The sequence below is a fragment of the Lichenostomus cassidix genome, unplaced genomic scaffold (genome assembly GCF_008360975.1).
Source record: "Lichenostomus cassidix isolate B80296 unplaced genomic scaffold, HeHo_3.0 HiC_scaffold_38, whole genome shotgun sequence".
In the NCBI taxonomy this organism is placed as follows: domain Eukaryota; kingdom Metazoa; phylum Chordata; class Aves; order Passeriformes; family Meliphagidae; genus Lichenostomus; species Lichenostomus cassidix.
Window position 1 is genome coordinate 1,991,615 of NW_028147440.1, and position 22,367 is coordinate 2,013,981.

General features: G+C 46.2%; 2 protein-coding genes and 1 long non-coding RNA gene across 3 annotated transcripts in view; 2 read left to right on the forward strand and 1 right to left on the reverse strand.

Annotated features, from left to right (window-relative positions):
- Positions 1-22,367, forward strand: part of LOC146422970 (butyrophilin subfamily 1 member A1-like) — a 73,501-nt gene that overhangs the window by 44,185 nt on the left and 6,949 nt on the right. The gene's annotated exons all lie outside the window — the stretch shown is intronic.
- Positions 1,514-3,314, forward strand: LOC146422973 (uncharacterized). The gene is made up of 2 exons (XR_014847767.1): positions 1,514-1,751; positions 2,319-3,314. It is a non-coding gene; the product is annotated as an uncharacterized LOC146422973 (long non-coding RNA).
- On the reverse strand, positions 6,057-20,604 carry LOC146422974 (uncharacterized). The gene is made up of 9 exons (XM_085045382.1): positions 20,599-20,604; positions 12,388-12,994; positions 11,870-11,914; positions 11,416-11,709; positions 9,471-9,521; positions 8,266-8,601; positions 7,844-7,882; positions 7,568-7,693; positions 6,057-6,675 (listed from the first exon to the last, which is right to left on the reverse strand). Exons 1-9 carry the CDS (start codon positions 20,602-20,604, stop codon positions 6,647-6,649), a joined length of 1,533 nt encoding a protein of 510 aa, XP_084901508.1. The 3' UTR covers positions 6,057-6,646.

The window sequence follows — 22,367 nt, forward strand, 5'->3', positions numbered from 1 at the left end:
GATTTACATTTTCCGGTGGATCCGGAAGGGATTGGATGGAGCTGCTGGGGAAAAGCTCCGGAAAATTCCTTCCCACTTCCCAAGTCATCACTCCAGAGCCGGGACAAGTTGGGATTTTCCTCCTCATCTGCCTGTGGGAAACCATTCCCTGCTCCACCAGGGTTTGGTGGGAATAGGAAAAGAGTCCATGGACCAAGAATTCTGGGAAAAAAGGGAAATTCCAGGGATTTTGTGGGTGGTGGGATAAGACTGTGCTGCATTTGGGATTGATTTTTCCCTGGGAATGGTGTTAGGTGGGTTTTTTTCATTTATCCCAGGTTTTTATGCTTTTTTGTGAGGAAAATTCCAAGCTTGGATTGGGAGTTTTTGGGGAGACGGGCAAAATTTTTCCCTCTGTTTTTCCCATCTTCTTTTGTCATGGAGAATTCTTTGATGGAAATTTCTCTATGAATCAGATCATAATAATAATAAAATAACCAATAAAAAGAAATAAATAGTTAAATGAAATTAAATTAAGAAAATGAAATAAAACAGAAATGATAAATCAAATGTCAAATAAATACAATGCAAATAAAATTAATATAAAATTCAAATAAATAAAATAAAAATTAAATTTTCATTTAAATAAAATAAAATAAATAAATTCAATAAGTAAAACAAAATATAATATTAAAAAATTAAAAAGGGAGAAAATACCAAAATTTACTGATTTATCGTGAAAAAAGGGGGAAAAATTGGAGGAATGTTTTACATCTGGAAGAAATTCCTCCCTGTGAGGGCGGTGAGGCCCCAGCACAGCTTTCCCAGAAAAGCTGTGGCTGCTCCATCCCTGGAAGAGTTTTGGGAATATTTCTGAGGAAAAAAACCCCACAAATAATACAAAACCAGCAGGTTTTGATCTTCCACCTGCAGCAAGGACTTGGCATTCCATGAATCCCATGGACTTCCAGGATGGTCCTCAGCATGGAGAGAGAACATCTTCCGTTGCAACCAAACCCTGATTTTCCTTAATTTGGGAGAATCTGTGGAATTCCAGGAGATCCATCTCAAGGCAGGATAAAATCATGCTGTTTATCCAAGGAATTCTTGTCTCAGATTCCCTGGATACAATTAAAGATTTCCTTGGCTGTTAAAAAACAAAATTTTGGGTCCTGGTTGTATTTGATCCCACCTGGAATCACTATAAATCCATGAACTTTATATCTTTATTTAGTCCTGAAATGTGGGGATCTCATAAATCCAATCATTTTCCAGCTCCCCGATGATCCCAACTTCTCCCCTCTCCCTAATCGAGAAATAAAATTGGTGTAGGAATAAACAAACCTGCAAAATTTTTTAACTTTAAAGCTCTAAATTCCCCAATTTTTTGATATCCGTGGATTCCCACCTGGTCCCTCTCTTGTGTATTCTCAATCTGAACTCCGACTCATCCCAGTGGGTCACTCCACCCCCCATTTGGGATTCTCCACCTCCCATTCCTGATGTTTTCCGAGTTTCCAGGCTGCCCTTTGGATCCAGGTGTGTCCCAAACGGAGCCTTTGGAATTTCCCGCTGGGATTGGCTGGAATGTTTCCAATGAGGACAAAACAAAGCTTTTTGTGGTCAAAGTCCATTTTCAAAACCAGGATTTAGTGGGAGTGAGTGTGGGAATTCCGGGAATCTGTGGCCCTACAAATGTGGAAAATATCCATGTCCAGGGAATACAAAAATTTCTCTAATCCATATAGAATATTCCAGATTGGGCTGTTCAGGTAAGTCTGGCTGGAAGGAAAATGTCCATTATGAGGATTTTTGGGTTTGTTATTTATATCCCCTGGGGAATGATTCCAGGTTGGAATTCTTTTGCCTCAGTGGGAATTCCAGTTATTTATGGGTGGATTTAAGGGAAATTGTTAAAATCCTTTAATTTTCATTTCTTTGCTGCCTTAATTTGAGGAATTGAACAATCTCCTTATTCCAAAATCCAACCCAAAATTGGGATTTCGGAACTTTATTGAGGAAATGAGCCCCGGAAATGTTGGTTGTAATTTCCATGGGATTTATTTTGTCTTTCCCTTTTAAAATTAATTTTTAGCCTTTTTTTTCTTTTTTTTTCTTTTCTTTTTTTCTTGTCTGGAGAGTTATGATCCATAAAAGAGAAATCCATCGAAAACCAGGTGGGAATAGCTCAGGAGCTTTGAATCCTTTCTATTCCTGTTTTGCTCATCCGAATTCTTGGAAAAAGGGACTTTGCCCTGGGGTTAATCATTGACCAGAGACAACAATGCAGGAGAATAACTCTGGAATCCTGGAATTCCAATCCCAACTTTCGTTTTCAGCTCCTTCCTGCCCCATGGTTTGCCTTTGGAAGATTCCATGCTCTGTTTTCCTCAGGAATGCGGAGCTGGGCATGGATCAGCCTCCACAGGGATGGGAGCAGGAGTGAGAAAAGCTCCTGCAGGACAACCAAGGCTCTGGGATGTGGGAGACAGGTGGAGATCTGGGAAAGGTCCCTTCCAACTTGGGATATTCCAGGATTTTATCACCTGGCTGCCATTTGCCAATCCTGTGCCAGGAGATCCTCAGGGAATCAAGGTGGGATCTCCAAGGAATTGTGTCCTGACCACGGAAGGCATTCAGACAGGAGTTAAGAAGGTCTGGGAATGTGGGTAAGGTCCCTGATGAGCCCAGGTGTGTCCAGGTGGGACCTGGCTGGGATCGGGAACTGTGGGAAAGAGACAGGGATTGTCCCAGTGTGTCCCAGATGGAATTCTGGGCTTTGTTTTGGGATTTCCAGGATGAACTTGGAGAGGCTGGAGCATGTCCAGAGCCAGGAGTGGAGCTGGGAAGGGATTGGAAATTTCCGGACAGAGCTGGGGGGGCTCATCCCAGAGAAAAGGAGGCTCCAGTGGAGACATTCTGGCTCAACAACTCCCAAGGAATTGTTGGGATCTGCTCCCAGGAAAAAATCAGCTCTGGTTGTGCCAAGGGAGGTCCAGGTTGGAATTTTCTCATGGAAAGACTTGGAAAGGGCTGCCCAGGGAATGGTGGAGGAGTCCAAGGAATCAGTCAGAATTTGGACTCGATGGCCCTAGAGGACTTTTCCAACCTCAGCAATCCTGACTGGATCATCCTGGAATGACCAAAGACTCAGTTTCGTTAGCAAGGTCCTGTAATAATGGCCGATTAGTTTAATATGATATCAATTACCATTTATTAGACAAAAGGACAGACATAAAAACTTAAGATGAATTACATGTTTACACAGGAATTGCATGATTGCAAACTACAGATAGCTAACACCTCAATTATGGAATAAAATAATTGTAAAACTATGCATAGCTACATTGCAATTTATGGAAAGGCACCTATTCTTATTAACAGTTAATATAAAATAATAAATAAAATAAAATAAAATAAAATAAAATAAAATAAAATAAAATAAAAAATGATATATTATGTATGTAATATCTAATATAAATAATAAAATATTTAATGTATAACATAAAAATAATAAATAATATATAATATATAATGGATAATAAATAATAAATATTTTATTTAATAAAATAATATAACTCAGGAACCCAATGTATCTTGCCAGCCGATTGATGGTGAAATGTTTTCAGAATCTTCTCGCTCCGTTCCCAGGATAGTAACCACAGAGTCTGCATCCAGACTTTCTGTGAAGGCAACAGGAGTCAGGGAATCCACACATGGAGTTTTGGGGAACAGTGGATATTTTGGAGCAAGATTGGGAAATGAATGAGTTTTTTAAGGAATTCTGCCTCAGTTTCTCCCCTGCCTGAGGTTATCCGCATGTCTGGCAGGGCAGGTGCAATGATTCCCCCGTGGCTGCAGGGGGCGCTGTGGTGCGAGCTCAGTCGAGTCTCCCTCTCGTGGTAATGGCGGCTGGGCTGGATGGCGGGATGGGCTGTAGCAGAAACCTCAGAGCAGCAAGCTGGAATGGCAGGGCTGGCTAAACTGGGATAGAAGAAAGAGACAGCAGGAACACCATAGCTGTGGCAGGAGCTGCAGTGTGTCCCAGCAGGCATGGGGGTAGTGGGATTGCAGTGTAACAGAAAAAGCCCAAGGCAGCGGCAGAAAAGCAGCAGAGCTAGGCAGGGACAGCTTGGCTCCTCTATAGCCGCTGCTGGATGCAGCCGGAGAAACACGCACTCTGGGAGAGGGTCAGGGGGTCAGGGTCCCGGGTTTTCCCCTGAGGCACCCATGTGGATGGTGAAGGTCCTTCCCAGTCAAACTGGGTGTTAAGGTCCTGGTTCAATGGCTGCTCTTAAGAGCAAAGGCTCACCCACAGTAAGTGTGATAAATGAGTGAATAGTGAATGTTAGTTTTCGCATATACGATTTTAACATTTACAAGTGATAAGGTACTGCGTAAAGTAGCACTTCGATAAAATATAGTTAAGTAGAAACAAAGAGTGAATTGTAACTTTGTAATAGTTGTAGTATGCTAGAAATGTGGTAAGAAATGCATGGTAATAGATGTCTTTTAAACTGATAAGCCACAAAGCCAGAGATGAAGACACCCTAAAGGAACAAAAAGAAACAGACCTCATGCATTCCAGGAAATCTGTTATCTACATTCACACCTCCCTGAGAAGCTGTCAGCCACAAATTGAATTAGAGCTAAAGAAGACTTCAGCCTTCAGCCCTGAGCCAAACCAGAAGGCCCAAGACAGGCGCTGTGCTAGCGAAAGGGGGCAAAGATCAAAGACAGAGAAATGGTTGAAGTGTAAATAGTATTTTTAGGCTTAATGAATATGTAACAGTTACAGAAAGTACTTAAGCACACATTAAAATGAATAGGGTGTGGGACTGAGAATAAAGCAAACCTGCCGCTCCATCCCAGCCGTAAGTCTTTGTTCTCCGAATAAATGTTCAATATTATATTTCTAAAAATGCCAGCATGTGAATTTGTCTGTATCAGTAAGGAAGTAGTACAGAGCTGGGCTCCGGTGATGGCAGTGAATTCTCCCACAGGAATCACCAGCTCGACTGTCCCTTCCAATGCACAGTGAGCCAGAGAGAGAGCCAGGAGCTGTGCTCAGCCCCTTCCCTTGGGCCAGGTATTGAGATATACCTGCCCCTCCACCTCCACGATATCTCTGCCCTCCGAGAGAAAAGCCCTCACATGAGAAGACTGCAGTCAGGTGCAATCTTCCCCCTCCCTCATGGGAACATCTTTTGTCTCTTTTGAGTACCTATCGGTATTTTCTCTTAGCAATGGATGGGACAAAATTCCCTAAGGGCAAGAAAACAAAAGGAAAAATCCTAACCTCCAGCAGCAGGGCACTGAGAATGCATCTCAGGCAAGGGAGGATCCCCATCTGTTTTCCCAACAAGCAGGAGGGGATGGCAGAGATGGGGGGATGGAGACAGGTCCCTGTTTGGAGTGACAGGCAAATCCCTTCCCAGCTCCCTCCCTTTCCAAGGTGTCACTATTGAGCAGGCAGGAACCTCTAGGAAACTGAGGGCCAGGAAAACAATGAGGTAGAGGCAGGAGTGTGGCTAGCACAGGTCTTTCCCACGAGAACTTCTTCTGTGTTTTATAAACAAAGATAAAGTTTGGATGTTGTTAGAACAGTGTCTTGAGATTTGGACAAGTTCAGGCCTGGCCAATCAGGCCCAGGGGGAGGTTTCTGACTGACCAATCTGGGTGACCTCTGAAAAGCCTATATAGATTGGATTCAAAATAATAAAGCTCTCTTTTCTATGCTACGCTGAGAATCCGGGTTTTTCTTCTCTGCTAGTGGCTCAACAGCGACACAGGAGCATCTAGGTGGTGTCCTGGGGTGTGAGCACAGCAGTGCCTCTGTCCCTGTGGACCTGTGCAGCTGTTAGCATGGATAACACATAATCACGAAGGTTATGTGCAGGTGCCTTTTATTCGAGGTCGGGAAGACAGGGGTGATTACCCAAATCTGACTTTGACATTGATCTGAAGCGAATACATTTTATACCTTTCCTTTACATAACCATGGTATGATCATATGTTATCATCAACTTAATATTGTTCCATTGTTTTCCCCTAAGCACGACTTTAGGCTCCCCTCCTACCGCAATATTTCTGATTTATTTCGCAGGTGTGAATCCGCATGATTTAACTGAAACAATCCCTGATATTTTCTAAACAATCTTCATGATCATGTCACCCTGAGCCCATACATGCAGTTCTTACCTATCCCCATTCCCAAAGCCTATTTTCAACTAACATTTTGACCCTATGTTAACACATCCATGTGAGCGTTGGTGTGGGCACAGAGAAGAGCACACCCAGAGTTGGGTGCCATGGCTGATGGATGTACATGTTCCATTTGAAACAGAGGGATGGAGGTGTCTTCACTCCAAATACTCATGTGTACAATATTCAGAATAGATTTTATATGTATTTATCCAGCAGACATTGCACATACATGTGCAAGTCACAGACATATGTTTGGTTCAAGGCAACCAGAATCCATTTCTGATGGGGTTGGCAAGGGCTGGGCCTGCTGAAAGGGCTGGCTGTGGCCATGTTGGCCTGGCCAGGCCTTGTGGGGAGGAGTTGTTCCCATGTCCCCACTTGCAATTCTCCATGTGCAAGTCCCAGAGTGTTCAGGATGCTCCCCATCAGCCCCAGTCCTGCAGCCCCCAGGGATTGCTGCTCACTGCTGGCATCTCTCTCTGCAGGCCCCTGAAAGGAAAAGAAAGGCAGAGTTGAGAGGCAGATTTCCTGCACAGCCCTGCCTTTCCCTGCTCTGGGCTATGCAGTGAACATAATGGGCTGAACCTACACACCTCACCGGCAGAGGGATATTTCAAGCCCAACCTACACTGAGAAAGGAGTGGTCAGATAGGTAACTCAAGTTAGCTATTGAGAAACAGAATATGTGAATTCTGAAACCTAGAAAAACAGGATTCCCTTAATCTTATCAAGATAAGAGGGACAAGAACCTGTTTGAAGCCAGCACAGAAACTGCTGAATCATCCCATGAAGGTCAGCGCATGCTCCAGAGAGAAAGGTGAAAAGTGCATTGTGAGGAAGACTACTGAGACCTTCATCCTGGAGGTTACTTTGGGGTCTCCAAAGACCACCGGGACACACAGAGCATGCGTGGTGCACATGCTAATGATATTAATGATTTGTATAACCACTCCTAGTGTGGGGAATGTGATGAATATTCATGAATTTTACCTACAATATTGTGTTTTTGGAAGTGCCGGTGTGTGTGTTTGGAGGAGAGAATTCCCCCACACCCAGTGCACTGAATAAAGCAAATACCCACTGCTCTGACTTGGTCTCTGAAGTGTCTCCAGGCTTGCTTGGGGTGAATCACCACAACTGTTAATCCCATTTCCCAGCCTGGCTTCTCCTAAGCTCTCAATCACCCTGGAGTTAAAGTCTTCCTTACCCAAGAAATTTGCTCCCTGCAGGTGAAAAATGAAAGACTCGAGAAGCTCAGATTCCTGTGACATGGCTTTAGGAGCTAGCCATCCTAAATAACCACAGCTTAGACAGCAGCAGTCCTGCATCAGGGTGCAATGTCATCCTCAATGTTTACCCGCAATTTCCCCAAATCACTCACTGATCTTCAGGACACAGCAGCTGCCTGCAGCCATCAGGAGGAGAAGGGAGATTTCCACTATTCCCACCAGAAAGCATGTGGCAAAGTTGTGGGATTGGCCGGGATGAGGAGCTGTGGGAACATAATCTGTTGGGGAAGAGAAAGCAGAGAACAGCATATGGCCTTAGGGGAAAATAAGATCCCAGATGGTACACCTCCCAGTGTCCTGGTTTTGGCAGCTGGGGAGCCTTGGCCCAGTGCTGAGGGACACTGGGTGTGAGGGAGGAAATCACTCACCATTGCTGGATGTCTCTGCCTGGGAGCTGGAGCCACTGCCTGGGAGGAGAAAGGGACAGGGAGAGATTCTGCAGCTCCCCCAGGTGCTGCACAGACTGAGCCACTGTGGGGATCCTCTGATCCCCCCTCTATCAACTGTTGGGATCAATGAATGAATGCTCTGCACAACTGTGGCTCTGCATTAGATCTTGCACCACCACTCTCCCCTCTCCATGATACTGGGGCAGAAGAGGAGCAGGATGCTCTTGTGTGACTGGGAGGAGTGTCCCTGGTGCCCAAGACTGTGCTGAAGTGCACCCTGACCCTCAGCATCCCAACTGCTAAGGGAACATGCCATGGGGCAGGGCAGGGTCCCCTCCTCCACCTGGGTCTAAGGGGAATCTGGAAAGGTTTCCTGTATGTGCTCCAGTGCCACGACTCACCTGTGACACTCAGGTTCAGGGGAGCACTGAATGTGACACTCAGGTTCAGGGCAGCACTGAGGGCAGAGTTCCTCACTTGGCCGCTGTTATCCTTGTGCTGATATCCACATGTGAATGTTCCTGTACTCCCCGTTGTCACGGTGAGAAGCATGTAGTAGCTCCACTTCCCCTGCTGGGCTTTCAGGCTGTGCACCTGCACCTTGTCCTTGCAGAAGATGATTCGTGTGGCAGAAGATTCCGGCTGAATTTGGCATTTAAACAAAACCTGTTCACCTTCCTGTGCCGCACTGAATGTGGCGTTGGTTTTCACAAAGAGAGCAGGAGCTGGGAGGTCACCTGCAGAGTGGGCAAAGGGATGGACCAGGACAGTGTTAACTGTTTCAGGGCTGGAAAATGGCTCAGATCTGAGAGGGGAAGACTTTCCTCTCCAGGGGTTGTAGCAAGGCATTTGACTCCCCACAAGAGCTTTTCTGCTGTTTGTTAACCAGTCAGAAAACTCAAACAGGACAAGCTGTCTTGTAGTCAGTTTTTTTGGTGCCAAGGAGTTAATACCAGTCTGGCATCTCCCAGCTGCCAATAAATGTCTAACTGTTGAAGTGTGATCTGGAAAGGTAAGGTGGATTTCTGACTGACTGACACTCAATTTATAACTGTAAAAGCCACAGCAAACTTTCACAAAGTAGAAATCTTCTGTACATTTCCCTGGAAATGTTTGGAGTTTCTCCCCTGAGCAGGGAGGCTGCTTCCCAGTAACTCCACTGGAGGCTGAGTGAAGGAATCCACATACGTGATTGTCATTTAAGTTGTAGTTTACATTTGAGTCCTTATCAATATTATTTCTTTTGCCATCTTCAATATAGGTACCTTCATATCGTGCACTGTTTTATGTTATAGTATCATCTTCCAGTAGTCCTTTTTAGTTTAATACTCTGTAGTAAGAAACTAATTATTATCTTCCATCTGTTATCTTTTATCTTTGAAATAATTAATTTTTGTAAATGGATCTGATTTGCCATCATTGGAACTTGCAAACCAATGTGATACCTTAAATTTATACTGTTGCCAAAATCTGAGGCTAAGGCAGGCTTTGTCTTTAGCTTCCACTCTCCCTGTGACAGAGACTGACATGTGGGAAACAAATCCCTTCTCCCTTCCCACCTCCAGCCCCACACAACTCCCTTTACAGCACCTATCCCTGTACTCACCATGCCCTGGGGAGCTGCAGATGTCCTGGGCCATCACACCAGCACCTGCACCTTGGGGCACAGAGGGGTTTGGGTCAGACAGGCACCAACCCAGCTCAGCTCCAATGCCCCTGTCCATGTTCCCACTGCTGAGTCTTGGCTGGGAGAGGCACCTTCCCACCCATGTGGCTCCATGCTGTATCTCCTTTATCTCCTGGTGTGACATCTCCCCAAGCCCATTTTGGTTGAGTTTGTGGTTCCAGATGGATTTTTCTGGATCCCTAAAGCACTTCAGCATCTGCCAAGTCTCATGCTATAACCAAAATATTTTGTATGGCCAAGAGAATGATCTTAGATGGGCCATTACACATTTTGGGGAGAAATTTGATTGCATTTGAACTTCCTTTCCCTGAAGGATGTTTCCATAGGTTTCACTTGTGTCTGTCTCTAAAAATACCCTGAGTGACCGACCTGGTCAAAATTTTCTGGTCAGGGCTTGGAGCCATCTGGTCTTGAGAGAGAAATCCCTGCCCATGGCAGGGGGATGCAATGAGACGGTATTTAGTCTCTTCCAATCCAAACCTTTCTGTGATTCCCTGATTCTCCAGTCTTGAACAAACCTTGGAGTATCAGTAAGATAATAAGAATAAAAGTTTTAAAGAAAAAGAAAAGCAACTACAGTTGATTTCAGAGCAGAGAAGATGTGGGGACTATGCTGAGTATTTGGAAAAAATGGCAGCTTGGAAGAAAAATGCAAAAGACAAGTCAGACCCATTTTAAATCCTATTTTCCCAAGATGAGTCAAACTGTTTCAAGACGTAATTGAAAGGCAGCACAACATCCCCTTCTCCATCTCCATGGAATAATTGATTTCCTAAAACAAAGATTTTTCTTTGTTTTAACACAGGAAAAGCAATTAAGAAAGGCAAAGTCTGGTTTGTCCTCCATTAATAGCCAAAGGGTGGGCTGGGGTTTGCTGTGCAGTAACAGCTCCAAAATCTCAAGGCTTACAGAGGGTTTAGCAATGCAAACACAATGCCCTGAGCTATCCTGGTGCTTGAGGTGGGAGGGTCGCTGTCTCAGGGAGGTGTTTGGGGGATCTTTGCAGCTCCAGGCTGAACTGTGAAGGTGGAACCTGGAGAGCTGCAGGCACTTGAAATGTAATTTGTTCTCCCCTGGCTCCATCCCTCCCTCCAGAGGATTCTGTTGATCCCATCAATCCATGCCCAAACTGGCAGTGGGATGTGTTTGTAGCTGAGCTGTTCCCCTGTCAGGGATGCAGGATTTGTTCAGGGGGATGAAACTGCCTTGGGACAATGTGGGAGAAGAGGTGTCAAAGCTCCTGTCCTGAGCACACCACCAGCCTGTTGTGGATGCCCTGTGAGACTGGAGAAGGGAGGGGAGGTTGGACACAGAGATCCAGGAGGCAGGAGGGAATTGTGGCCTGGAGGGCTGCTGAGTGAGGCAAGACAGGTTCTGTCCTGGGCACAGGGCAGGACTCAGGGGAAAGGGTGTGTGGAGCAGCTGTGCAGCACTGAGGGGCAGAGCTGCTTTGGGGAGGGCAGCAGGATCATTGCTTCCTCCAGCTACTATCAACCTCTGAGCAAAGGGGGCAATTCCCAAACCCTCTCAGGGGTTTTGTGTCACAGTGTGAGACCTGGCAGATGCTGAAGTGCTTTCGGGACACAAAGGCATCCATCGGGGGAAAAATACTACCCAAAACTGGCTGTGGTGCAAGAAAACTTCTTGCATGGCTAAGACCCAAGGGGCCCCATTGTTTTAGGATGGTTTGAGCTTGGGGGCTGCTGATGCTGAGACCCCACACACCCAACTGTCCCACAGAAAGACACTTTCCACCCCCAGCATCACAAATGCCCAGGGACATGGCATGGGCAAGGCAGGGTCCCCTCCCTCACCTGGGATCTGGAGGGCTTGGCAGTGTTTGTTCCCCAGTGCCACGACTCACCTTTGAAACGCAGATTCAGAGGAGCACTAAGGGCAGAGTTCCTCATTTGGCCGCTGTTGTTCTTATGCTGATATCCACATGTGAATGTTCCTGCACTCCCCATTGTCATGGTGAGGAGCATGTAGTAGCTCCAGGTTCTCTGCTGGGCTTTCAGGCTTTGCACCTGCACCCCATCCTTGCAGAAGATGATTTGGGTATCAGGAGACTTCCAGCCAATCATGCACCAAACCAAAACCTGTTCCCCCTCCTGTGCAGCATGGGAGCTCATGTGTATGGTAGGAGCTGGGAGGTCACCTGGAGATGATGGCCAGAGACAGTGTTGCTGTTGCAAGTACAGAGTCTGAGTGAGGAAGAATTTCCTCTCCAGGGGTTCACACATGGGAAAGAAAGCCTTTCTCCCTTCCCATCTCCAGCCCCACACAACTCCCTTTACAGGACTTGTCCCTGTACTCACCACGCCCTGGGGAGCTGCAGATGTCCTGGGCTATCACACCAGCACCTGCACCGTGGGGAACAGAGGGTTTTGGTCAGATGGGCAGCAACCCAGCTCAGCTCCAATTCCCTTGTCCTAATTCCCACTGCTGAGTCTTGGCTGGGAAAGGCACCTTCCCACCCATGCAGTTTCATGCTGCATCTCCTCTGTTTCCTGTCTTGGCACATCCCCAAGCCAATTTTGGCTCCAGATGGATCCTCTGGATTCCTAAAGCACTTCAGAATCTGCCAAGCCTCACACCATGACCAGAACCCCCTGAGACGGCTTAGAAATTGCCTCTTTTCTCACAGGTCCATGGGAGCTGGAGGAAGCAATGATCCTGCTGCCCTCCATAAAGCATCTCTGCCCCTCAGTGCTGCACAGCTGCTCCACACACCCTTTCCCCTGGGTCCTGCCCTGTGCCCAGGATGGGCTCTGTCCTGCCCTGCTCAGCAGCCCTGCAGTGCTGAGCCCCAAGGCAAAGCCATCCCCCTACTCACCCAGCAACAGCAGCAGGAGGAGGAAGAGGAGGAAGGTCGGGCGAGCAGGAGACAGCCTGGCACATCCCTGCTGGCCCAGCATTGTTTGGGCACTGCAGCAACAGCCTCTCCTTGCAGCGTCTGCTGTGGGCTGAGCTCTGCCCAGCGCTTCAAGAGCTGCCTGGCCCAGGGCTTGCAGCGTGCCTGGGACTGGTCCTGCTGCATCTTTGTGGCTGGAAAGACCTTCCCACAACAAGCAAGTGGCTGTGGCCAGCATGGGCTCTGCCTCAGCCCCTACTGCAGCCTCTGTTCCTGCAGAGCCCCCGCTTTCATTTCCGCACCCTCTGAGCCCAGAGCACAAGCTGTGTTTGTCTGTCCTTCTGGGGCAGCCTCCTCCCTGCAAAGCCCTCCTGACCCTTGGCCCCAAGTTCACAATGTCTGGTCCTTCTGGAGGATGCCAAGAGCCATGAAAGCTGCTGCAGGGACAGCACAGCAGGACACCATCAATCCTGGAGCTTCCTGGTACTTCCACCTCCAAGTGATAGAGGAGCCAGTGAGGACTGGGGCTCTGCTGGATCTCCTGCTCTCCCATCAGAAGGCACTTGCTGTCCTGCTGACCAAGGTGCCTCTACAAGGAGCACCAGCTGTGCACCAGCTGGTCCATGCACAGAGACCTGCCCTCAGCTACAGCACAACCAGCCTGGCTTTTTCTAGGGGGCAACATTTTGCTCCCTGAGTCCCACACTGCCAATTTGTCCCTCCCAGGTGAAGGCAGGAGACTGGGGATTGAAAAGCAGAGAAAGCTCTCTTGTGTCCTCCTGTGCAGTGGTTTAATGCACAGAAGAGGAGACCTGGCTTTGCTGAAGATCTTGCACAGCCTGGAGCTGCAGGTCATGGCCATGTGTGTCACAGATGGGACAGGAGAGTCCAGGGCTGCAGGACAACCCTGTGGCAGTCACAGTGGGAGAAGAAGGTCTGATTTGGTGCAGCTTGTGCACATCCTTGGGATGAAATGGCCACAGTTCAGAGCCCTGTAGTCAGTGAATTATTGCACAGCACAGATGAACAGAGCAAAGGTGGAGGTGTGAAACAGGCTGAACAGTGTTGAAAACAACTGACATAAAAATGTGAGAGCTTTCATCAGAAATGGCCTTGACTTTTTGCACCTTCAGCCAGGGCAGAGATGTCACACATGATAACTGACCTTACAGGGTGGTTTTGGAGAATTTCCTGACATATTGCTGTGTTGCATCTCCTTTATGTGTGGGCAAAATAGCTTCTTATTACTGCTCTGAATTCAGAGGTCAGGAATATTCATGGTTAGTCATTGTTACTGAGAATTTGAACCACTAATTAAGCATTAGAACAGACATTCCTAACCTGTGTATCAGGCAGTTCAAGCTGGATGAGCAAATCCAATTTTTTATCCAAAATCTTTATCACCCCTGTAATAGAAAAGATACTGTTTGTTCATCAAATCTTGCTATCACCTCTTGAAAAGGAAATTGCAAATCTTGCTAACACTGCTTAAAACAAAGGGAGATTGTTTTGGGTGGGAAAGATTTGCTGGCAGGGTGGGAATAAGTAATCTGTAACCTTGGCACTCCACAAGATATACTGTCTCAGCAGAAGAAGAACAGAAGAAGCCTTCAGCAACACAGAAAACACAGTACACGCAGCCCAGAAGAGAAAAGCCTATAAAAGACTGTAAGGGGGGGGAAGCCTGCGCTCCCTTGGCCGCCAGCGCTGTATGCTCGCTACTGCTTTGCCTAATAAATCACAAATTCTTAATTGGCTTCTGACGCAATATTGGTTCTGTGAGTCTCAATCTATAACAATCTGGTGCCATGACTCGGATAGAGGCACTTGACCGGGACCCCCTCAGGGGAGTCGCCCTGCTGGAAACAGTGGCCCTCGTGTGAGGCACCTCGGCCCAAAATCCTCTATCCAACGAACCTAACTTCGGTAGCAAGTAAATAAAAAGCCGGCAAACCCCGTAAACTTTGTGCACAAAGACCCAAATGAAGACTCGGGGGTGAGTAAAGGTGGGCCAGTAATCCGTCCGGTTGGGGCTGAGTAGCCACAGATATCCTGACGAAGACTCAGGAGTGAGTAAGTATAAGCCTTGTAATCCGTTCGGTTGGGATTGGGTAGCCCGGAGTGTGTGTGTGTGAGACGTCCAAAGTGGACGAAGCAAATGTGGACCCCTCAGTAGTGTGGTTCCCATCTCCCGTGAGGGACTGGGCCAAGACCAGGGGGAGCGTGTGAGAGTGTGTGTGAAGGCACTCCGGAAGATGGAGCAGAAGAATAGCAAGCCTTCTGACTCCATGGGAAGGGGGGGGGGCTCAGAGTCGAGATTTAGGCTCCCCTCCATACCACCCGATAGTCCGTTAGGACTAATGTTGCAATATTGGGATAATTGTCCCTCTAGGAAGGGAAAAGATAGAGCCAAAATGATACATTATTGTATGGAAGTTTGGGCAGGGAAACAAATTAGAGGAGATCATCTATATTGGCCAGTATTTGGGTCTCTCGAGGATTGGATTTGTCAGGCTCTAAACATCTATGTTAATTCAAAGGAGCCTTTTAGCCTGGAAGAGAGTGAATATGCCCGTATGTGGATTAGGTCAGAGACATGAACAAATTTGTACCCCCTCAAAGAGAATAAAGAGACAAAAAAGAAATCTAGAAGCGAAAATGACATCCCTATGTCCCCTCCTCCGTATGTACCACCCGCACCTCCCCCACAACCTGTCCCATCACCATCACTGACAGCACCACCAACTGCCCTGGACCATGATCATCCTGACAACTTCTCAGATTACCCTGACTCTCCCCCGAGATCCCCAGACAATAGGAAGGTGACTAGAAGCCAAACGAGAAAAGACAGGAGTAATCTGTATCCATTAAGAGAAGTAGCCATGGGGGGAGCCCAGCCAGCAATGGGCTTTGTTTTGGTCCCGTTAAACTCAGGGGATGTACGAGAATTTAAGAAAGAGATGGGGAACTTGTTAGAGGACCCTCTGGGAGTTTCTGAGAGAGTGGACCAGTTCCTAGAGCCTAACATTTACACCTGGGACGAACTACAGTCCATATTGGGGATCCAATTTACCACAGAGGAACGGGACATGATCAGAAGGGCAGGAATGAGAATTTGGGATCAACAACACCAACAGAGTCCAGCTGCAGATACTAAGTGGCCCCTCCAGCGACCTAATTGGAACCACCAGAATGAAGCGGATAGAGGTCACATGAAGGACTTGAGGGTCATAATCATGCAGGGGATACGGGAATCGGTCCCTCGGGGACAGAACATCAGTAAGGTTTATCGAGAACACCAGAAGAGGGATTAAACCCCTACGGATTGGCTAGAAAGGTTAAAAAAGAGTTTTCAATTATACTCTGGAATAGATCCAGATAATCCAGCTGGACAGGCTTTGTTGAAAACGCAGTTTGTAGCAAAATCATGGGAGGATATCAGAAGAAAATTAGAAAAGTTAGAAAATTGGCAAGAGAGGGAGTTAGGTGAATTGTTGAGAGAAGCCCAGAAAGTGTACGTGAGGAGAGAGGAGGAAAGTCAGAAACGTCAGGCTAAGATTCTGCTAGCAGCTATAAGGAAGGGAGTAGCTGTGGAGAAAGAACAAAAAGAACTCTCCCCTAGGGCAGAGTCAAGGGTGGAACCTAGACACTCGAAGCGGGGGTGGGGGGGTAGAATCTAGCGATTGGAAAAGGGTGGAACCTAGAAATTCGAAGGGGATAGTATGTTTTTACTGTGGAAGGAGAGGGCATAGGAAAAGGGAGTGCCGGCAGCGAATAAAAGACGAAAGAATGTTTCAAGAGGATTAGGGGTGTCAGGGGCTCTATTTGCTGGGGACCCAGCATAACACAGAGCCCTTGATAAAGTTGAAAGTGGGTCCCCAGCAACAGGAAATTGAGTTCCTTGTAGACTCTGGAGCAGAAAGATCTACTATTCAAAGGCTGCCCCGTGGATGTAAAGTGGACGTCCAAGTTGTCAGTGCCAAGGGAAAACCCTTTGGGGTACCGGTGATAAAAGATGTATTAATTGAGACTCCCACCAAAATTGGAGCTGGGTCACTGCTGTTATTACCTGAGGCAGATTATAATCTCCTAGGGAGGGATCTTATGATTGAGTTGGGGATTACTCTAGAGGTTAGTAACAAAGCCTTGGCAGTAAGACTATGTCCCCTCCTACCGGTAGATGAAGAGAAGATAAATCCAGAAGTTTGGTATACCCCTGAAACTGCTGGCAAAATGAATATTGAGCCCTTCGCAGTGACCATAGGTAACCCTGAAATACCAATCCAATTGAAACAGTATCCTTTGTTTCGTGAAGGGAGAGAAGGGCTAAAACCAGAAATTCAGAGACTGTTAGACAGAGGCTTGCTCGAACCCTGTATGTCCCCTTTTAACAACCCCATATTATCTGTAAAGAAATCTGATGGGACCCATCGTCTAGTGCATGACCTAAGAGAAATTAACAAGAGGACTATAGCGAGATTCCCTGTGGTAGCAAACCCTCATACCTTGTTAAGCCAGTTAGGTCCTAATCACCAATGGTACAGTGTAATAGATCTGAAGGATGCATTTTGGGCCTGTCCTCTTAAAGAGGAGTGTAGGGATTACTTTTGCATTTGAATGGGAAGACCCAGAGACACACAGAAAGCAACAGCTCCGATGGACGGTCCTCCCCCAAGGATTTACTGAATCCCCAAATCTATTCGGCCAGGCCCTTGAACAAATACTAAGACAATATGATGTAGGTGAGGGGATGAAGCTAGTCCAGTACGTAGATGACCTACTATTGGCAGGCAGCAGTGAAGAGGAAGTTAGACAAGAAAGTATTAAACTGCTAAATTTCCTAAGCCTACAAGGCCTGAAAGTGTCCAAATCAAAATTGCAGTTTGTTGAAAAGGAAGTGAAATATTTGGGGCACATTTTAAAAGGGGAAACAAAGAAATTAGACCCTGAAAGGGTAAATGGGATTCTTTCACTGATGGCCCCCAAAACAAAGAGACAAGTCAGGCAACTGTTAGACCCAATACCTGGGGTATTGTAGACAATGGATAGAAGATTATAGCAAAAAGGTTAAGTTTTTGTATAAGGAACTCACGCAAGATGGTCACTTAAAAGGGACCCAAGAAGATGAAGTTCAATTAGAAAAATTGAAAGCTGATTTAGTAAATGCCCCTGTACTGAGTTTGCCAGATGTAAATAGACCTTTCTTTTTATTTGTCAATACCGATGAGGGCACGGCATACGGAGTATTGGCACAAGAGTGGGCTGGGGAAAAGAAGTCTGTGGGATATCTCTCTAAATTACTACACCCAGTAAGCCGAGGGTGGCCTACCTGTTTACAGGTAGTGATGGCTGCAGCTTTGCTAGTAGAGAAAGCTCACAAAGTCACATTCGGGGGAGAGCTGAAAACACTTTCACCACATAACGTTAGCGGGATATTACAACAGAAAGCAGACAAATGGATCACCAATGGCCAACTTTTAAAATATGAGGGAATATTAATTTCGTTACCAAAACTAGAACTCGAGGTGACAAATTTACAGAACCCAGCCCAATTTTTATACAGAAAATCAAGCGATTGTATAAATCATGACTGCTTTCTAAATATTGAAGAGCAAACCAAAATAAGGCCAAATTTAGAGGAAGAGGAGCTTGAGCAAGGGGAAAAACTGTTTATAGATGGCTCTTCTCGAGTCATAGAAGGAAAGCGAAAGTCGGGGTATGCAATTATAGATGGGAAAGCCTTTGATGTAATAGCGTCGGGTCCCCTTAGTCCAAGTTGGTTGGCTCAGGCCTGTGAACCATATGCTCTGATGAGAGCTTTACAATTGCTGAAACAGAAAGTGGGAACAATATACACAGACTCTAAGTATGCATTTGGGGTTGTGCACACCTTCGGAAACATATGGGAAGAATGAGGATTAATAAACTCTCAAGGAAAGGGACTGGTACATCATGAATTAATAACCCAGATTTTGCAGGATTTACGGGGACCTACAGGAATAGCAGTAGTTCACTTGAGAGGCCATCAGAGGGGCCTAGATCCATTAACAAGAGGTAATAATCTAGCTGACCAGGAAGCTAAATGGGCAGTCCTGATGCTGCTCCGATGCTCATCTTGTAAAGAAAATCCTAGCGACATCCCATGTTATGCTTGCTGGGAAGACTTTAAGTTTGAATCGTTCCGCTGTGTATGCGATAACCCTAAGTATGACTATTGCTGCATACATGGAAACACCAGGTACTTTCCTATCTTGAGCTTTACAATACAAGAAAAGGACAAGTTATCCCAGATGGGGATCAAAGAAACAAGAGACAACCACTGGGAACTCCCAGATGGGAGAGAAGTTCTCCCAAAATCCCTAGCTTTTAAAATCATGCAAAAGTTCCACCAGCAAACACACTGGGGAAGCCAGGCGTTAGTAGATCAATTTGCCATAAAATATATGTGCATAGGAGTATATAATTTGGCTAAGATGATTGTGAGTGAGTGTCTGACATGCCAGAGGGTGAACAAACATCAGGTAAGAGACAAGCCCCTGGGAGGGAGAGAGTTAGCCTACAGGCCATTTGCCAGGATACAAGTAGATTTTACCGAGCTTCCAAAGGTGGGGAGATATAAGTATTTGTTGGTAATTATAGATCACCTGACCCACTTCGTGGAGGGGTTTCCAACAGCAAGGGCGACTGCACAAACTGTAGTTAGAATCCTATTAGAGAATATCATCCCGAGATATGGCTCTATCGAGGCTATTGACTCAGATAGGGGACCGCACTTTATACCAAAAGTAGCTAAGGGAGTCCTCTCCGCTTTGGGAACGAAATGGGAATACCATACCCCATGGCATCCACAGAGTTCAGGAAAGGTAGAATGAATGAACGGAGAAATTAAGAAACAACTAACCAAGCTGATGTTAGAAACTAAAATGTCATGGGTAAAGTGCCTCCATCTAGCCTTACTAAATATAAGGACTCAACGTAGGACTGATGTAGGGATATCCCCCTTTGAGATGTTATATGGAATGCCATATGACCTAGAGTTCCCTCAGGATCACCCTCAATTGGAGAACACACAAATTGAGTCATTAATTGTCCAACTGATGGCTCAAAGGGAGCAATTACACCAAAAGGGACTCGTCATGCAGAGACCACCCATGGAGATAGCGATACATAAAATAAAGCCAGGAGACAAAGTCCTAATCAAGTCTTGGAAAGAGTCCTCATTAACCCCACGTTGGGAAGGTCCCTGTCTTGTTTTGCTTACTACAGAAACAGCCATTCAAACGGCGGAGCGGGGCTGGACTCATGCAAGCCGAGCGAAAAGACCGCTTCGAGAGTCATCCTGGAAAGTAACCAGTGAACCAGGAAATTTGAAGGTCACCCTTAAGAGACAATAAATGAACATCCCCTCGAGTAGTGCACCTGGAACTGCCCCACTCGCCTACCCCAACCTGGAAAACCCTAAAATTCAGTGTACAATAGCTGGTTGTAACTGCTATCCTTTTATTTGCTTTGTGCGTAGGGTGTGCCGAGAACAGTGGTGGGTCCATTGCCGCTGTGGCAGACTCCCCCGAGGAGTCTGTGTGCCCTGTTGGAGGGCTGAGCGAGAGTTAACTAAATTGGCCCTAGATTTTAAAGTGTTAAAGGGAGAAATTGAGGAACATTCAAGACAGTGGTGGGAAATCTTTGCCGAAGGAATACGGCTGTGGAATTACTGTTACCACTCTAACGAGCCGGCTCCCCCAATAATTGACATACATTCCGTTTGCTGTCGGAAAGTACTTAAGGAGTTACGGTGTAATACACCTGGTGTAAAAGCCAAACATTGGGAAGCATTTAAGCAGAGGCAAATAGCTGTAGCCAAGCAAAACACTAAGCCTCCTGAAGAATACCCCTGCTGCCGGGAAGATGGTAATCCTCAGGGCCCGCGGCAATCAGGTCGCCGAGCGAGGCAGAGAGGTACAAATTTGTGGAGAGCACAGCCCCATGAGTGGGATAACGCTAATGCTCTGGAACACCTGCCTCAATGCTAACAATACAACACACCTGGGCTCCACACACTCCCGAGACAGTACCAAAAAGAAGGGGAAAATTGGTAAAAATGCAGTACTTATCCCTGTGCCTGGATCCCACTTTTCTCCGCTAGCTCTAGCTCTATTCTCCCTCTTACTACACTGCTCGGGTGTATCGGGTTACCGACATCGACCCTATAAATGGACGCTTATTAGACGCTCAGATGAAAGGGTACTTCAAACTCGGATAGTACCAGAGGGACCAACTTTTCTTGCTTATCAATGTGACTTAGTTCCTATGGATCCCTGCCTAAATCTGGTTGGAATTTATTTCTGTCCTAGCTCAAACCCCGGAAAAGGATATTGCAACCTTTCCAACCATTAGTATTGCAGTTACTGGGGCTGTGAGACTATAGCTCCTTGGATACCAGGCAATGGCATAGGTAAGTACATTAAAGTCCAAAGAGGACCGTATGGTTGTATTCCACCAGCACTAGGCTCTGTGGCAGGCAGCATAGGCTCCCGTGGAACCTGTCAGTACCTGATGATAAATGTTACCCGCCCCGGAGATAGAGGATGGTTGCTAGGCAAAACATGGGGAGTCTGACTCTGGGAAGCAGGAGTAGATAGAGGGGGCTTAATAACGATAAAGAAAGAACTTATACCAGAACCATCCTATCCCCTGGGACCAAATGAGGTAATTAAGAGAGAGACAACAAAAACCAAAAATAGAATCAAACCTAGAGCCAGAAAGATAAAGTCCAGAACCTCCGAACCTGAAGACTCCCTGTGGAAAATAGTGCAAGCCAGCTACCATGCTTTAAATGAGACTAACCCCAATATGACAGAGGCTTGTTGGTTGTGCTATAACATCAGACCACCCTATTATGAAGCCATTGCTGTAAATCAACCATACAAATATAGCAATGAAGTTACTTCCCCTGCATGTAAGTGGGCTGGGAAAAAAGAGAAAATGGGGTGACACTCCAGCACGTGCAGGGAAAGGGCAGTTGTATAGGAAAAGTATCAAAAGCAATGAGACAGCTATGTGAAACGCAGACAAGTGAAACTAGAAAAACAGGGTGGGTGATACCTGTCCGGAATGGTTGGTGGATGTGCTCGAAAACAGGTTTAACACCATGCCTGTCTCTAGCAATATTCAACTCTAGTGCAGAATATTGTATTCAAGTAATAGTCATCCCTCAAGTGCTGTACAAATCTGATAACATGGTACAACAGAAATGGGAAATCACCCACCACATACAAAAAAGAGAACCCATTTCTGCACTCACTATAGCCACTCTATTAGGACTAGGAGTTTCCAGTGCAGGCACTGGAATCTCTGCCTTAGTCACACAACAGAAAGGATTTACAGACCAAAGAGCAGCAGTAGACGAGGATCTTGACAGAATTGAAACATCGATCAGGTATCTAGAGAAATCAGTGTCATCACTATCTGAAGTAGTGTTACAAAATAGAAGGGGTTTAGACATACTCTTTATGCAGCAAGGAGGGATAAGTGCAGCTTTAGAAGAAGACTTTGCTTTTATGCAGACCACACAAGAGTAGTCCAAGACTCCTTATCCAAAGTACGAGAGGGGTTAGAGAAGCGAAAGAAAGAATGAGAGGCTCAGCAGAGCTGGTACGAATCTTGGTTTAACTATTCACCCTGGATGAGCACTTTGCTATCAACCATTGCTGGCCCTTTAATGTTGCTAGTATTAGGACTCACATTTGGACCCTGTATAATCAGCAGAATAATAGCTATAGCCACAAAAAGGTTAGAAGCAACTTACCTCATGTTAGTCCGAGCCAAATATGAGTCTGTGGATCAAGAATCTCCCTTAGCTGAAGCCCTAATGTTGAGCCAAGCAGAACTACGGAGGTTTGATGAACAAAATTAAGTCACAAAAAAAAAAGGGGGGGGGGGTTTGTAATAGAAAAGATACTGTT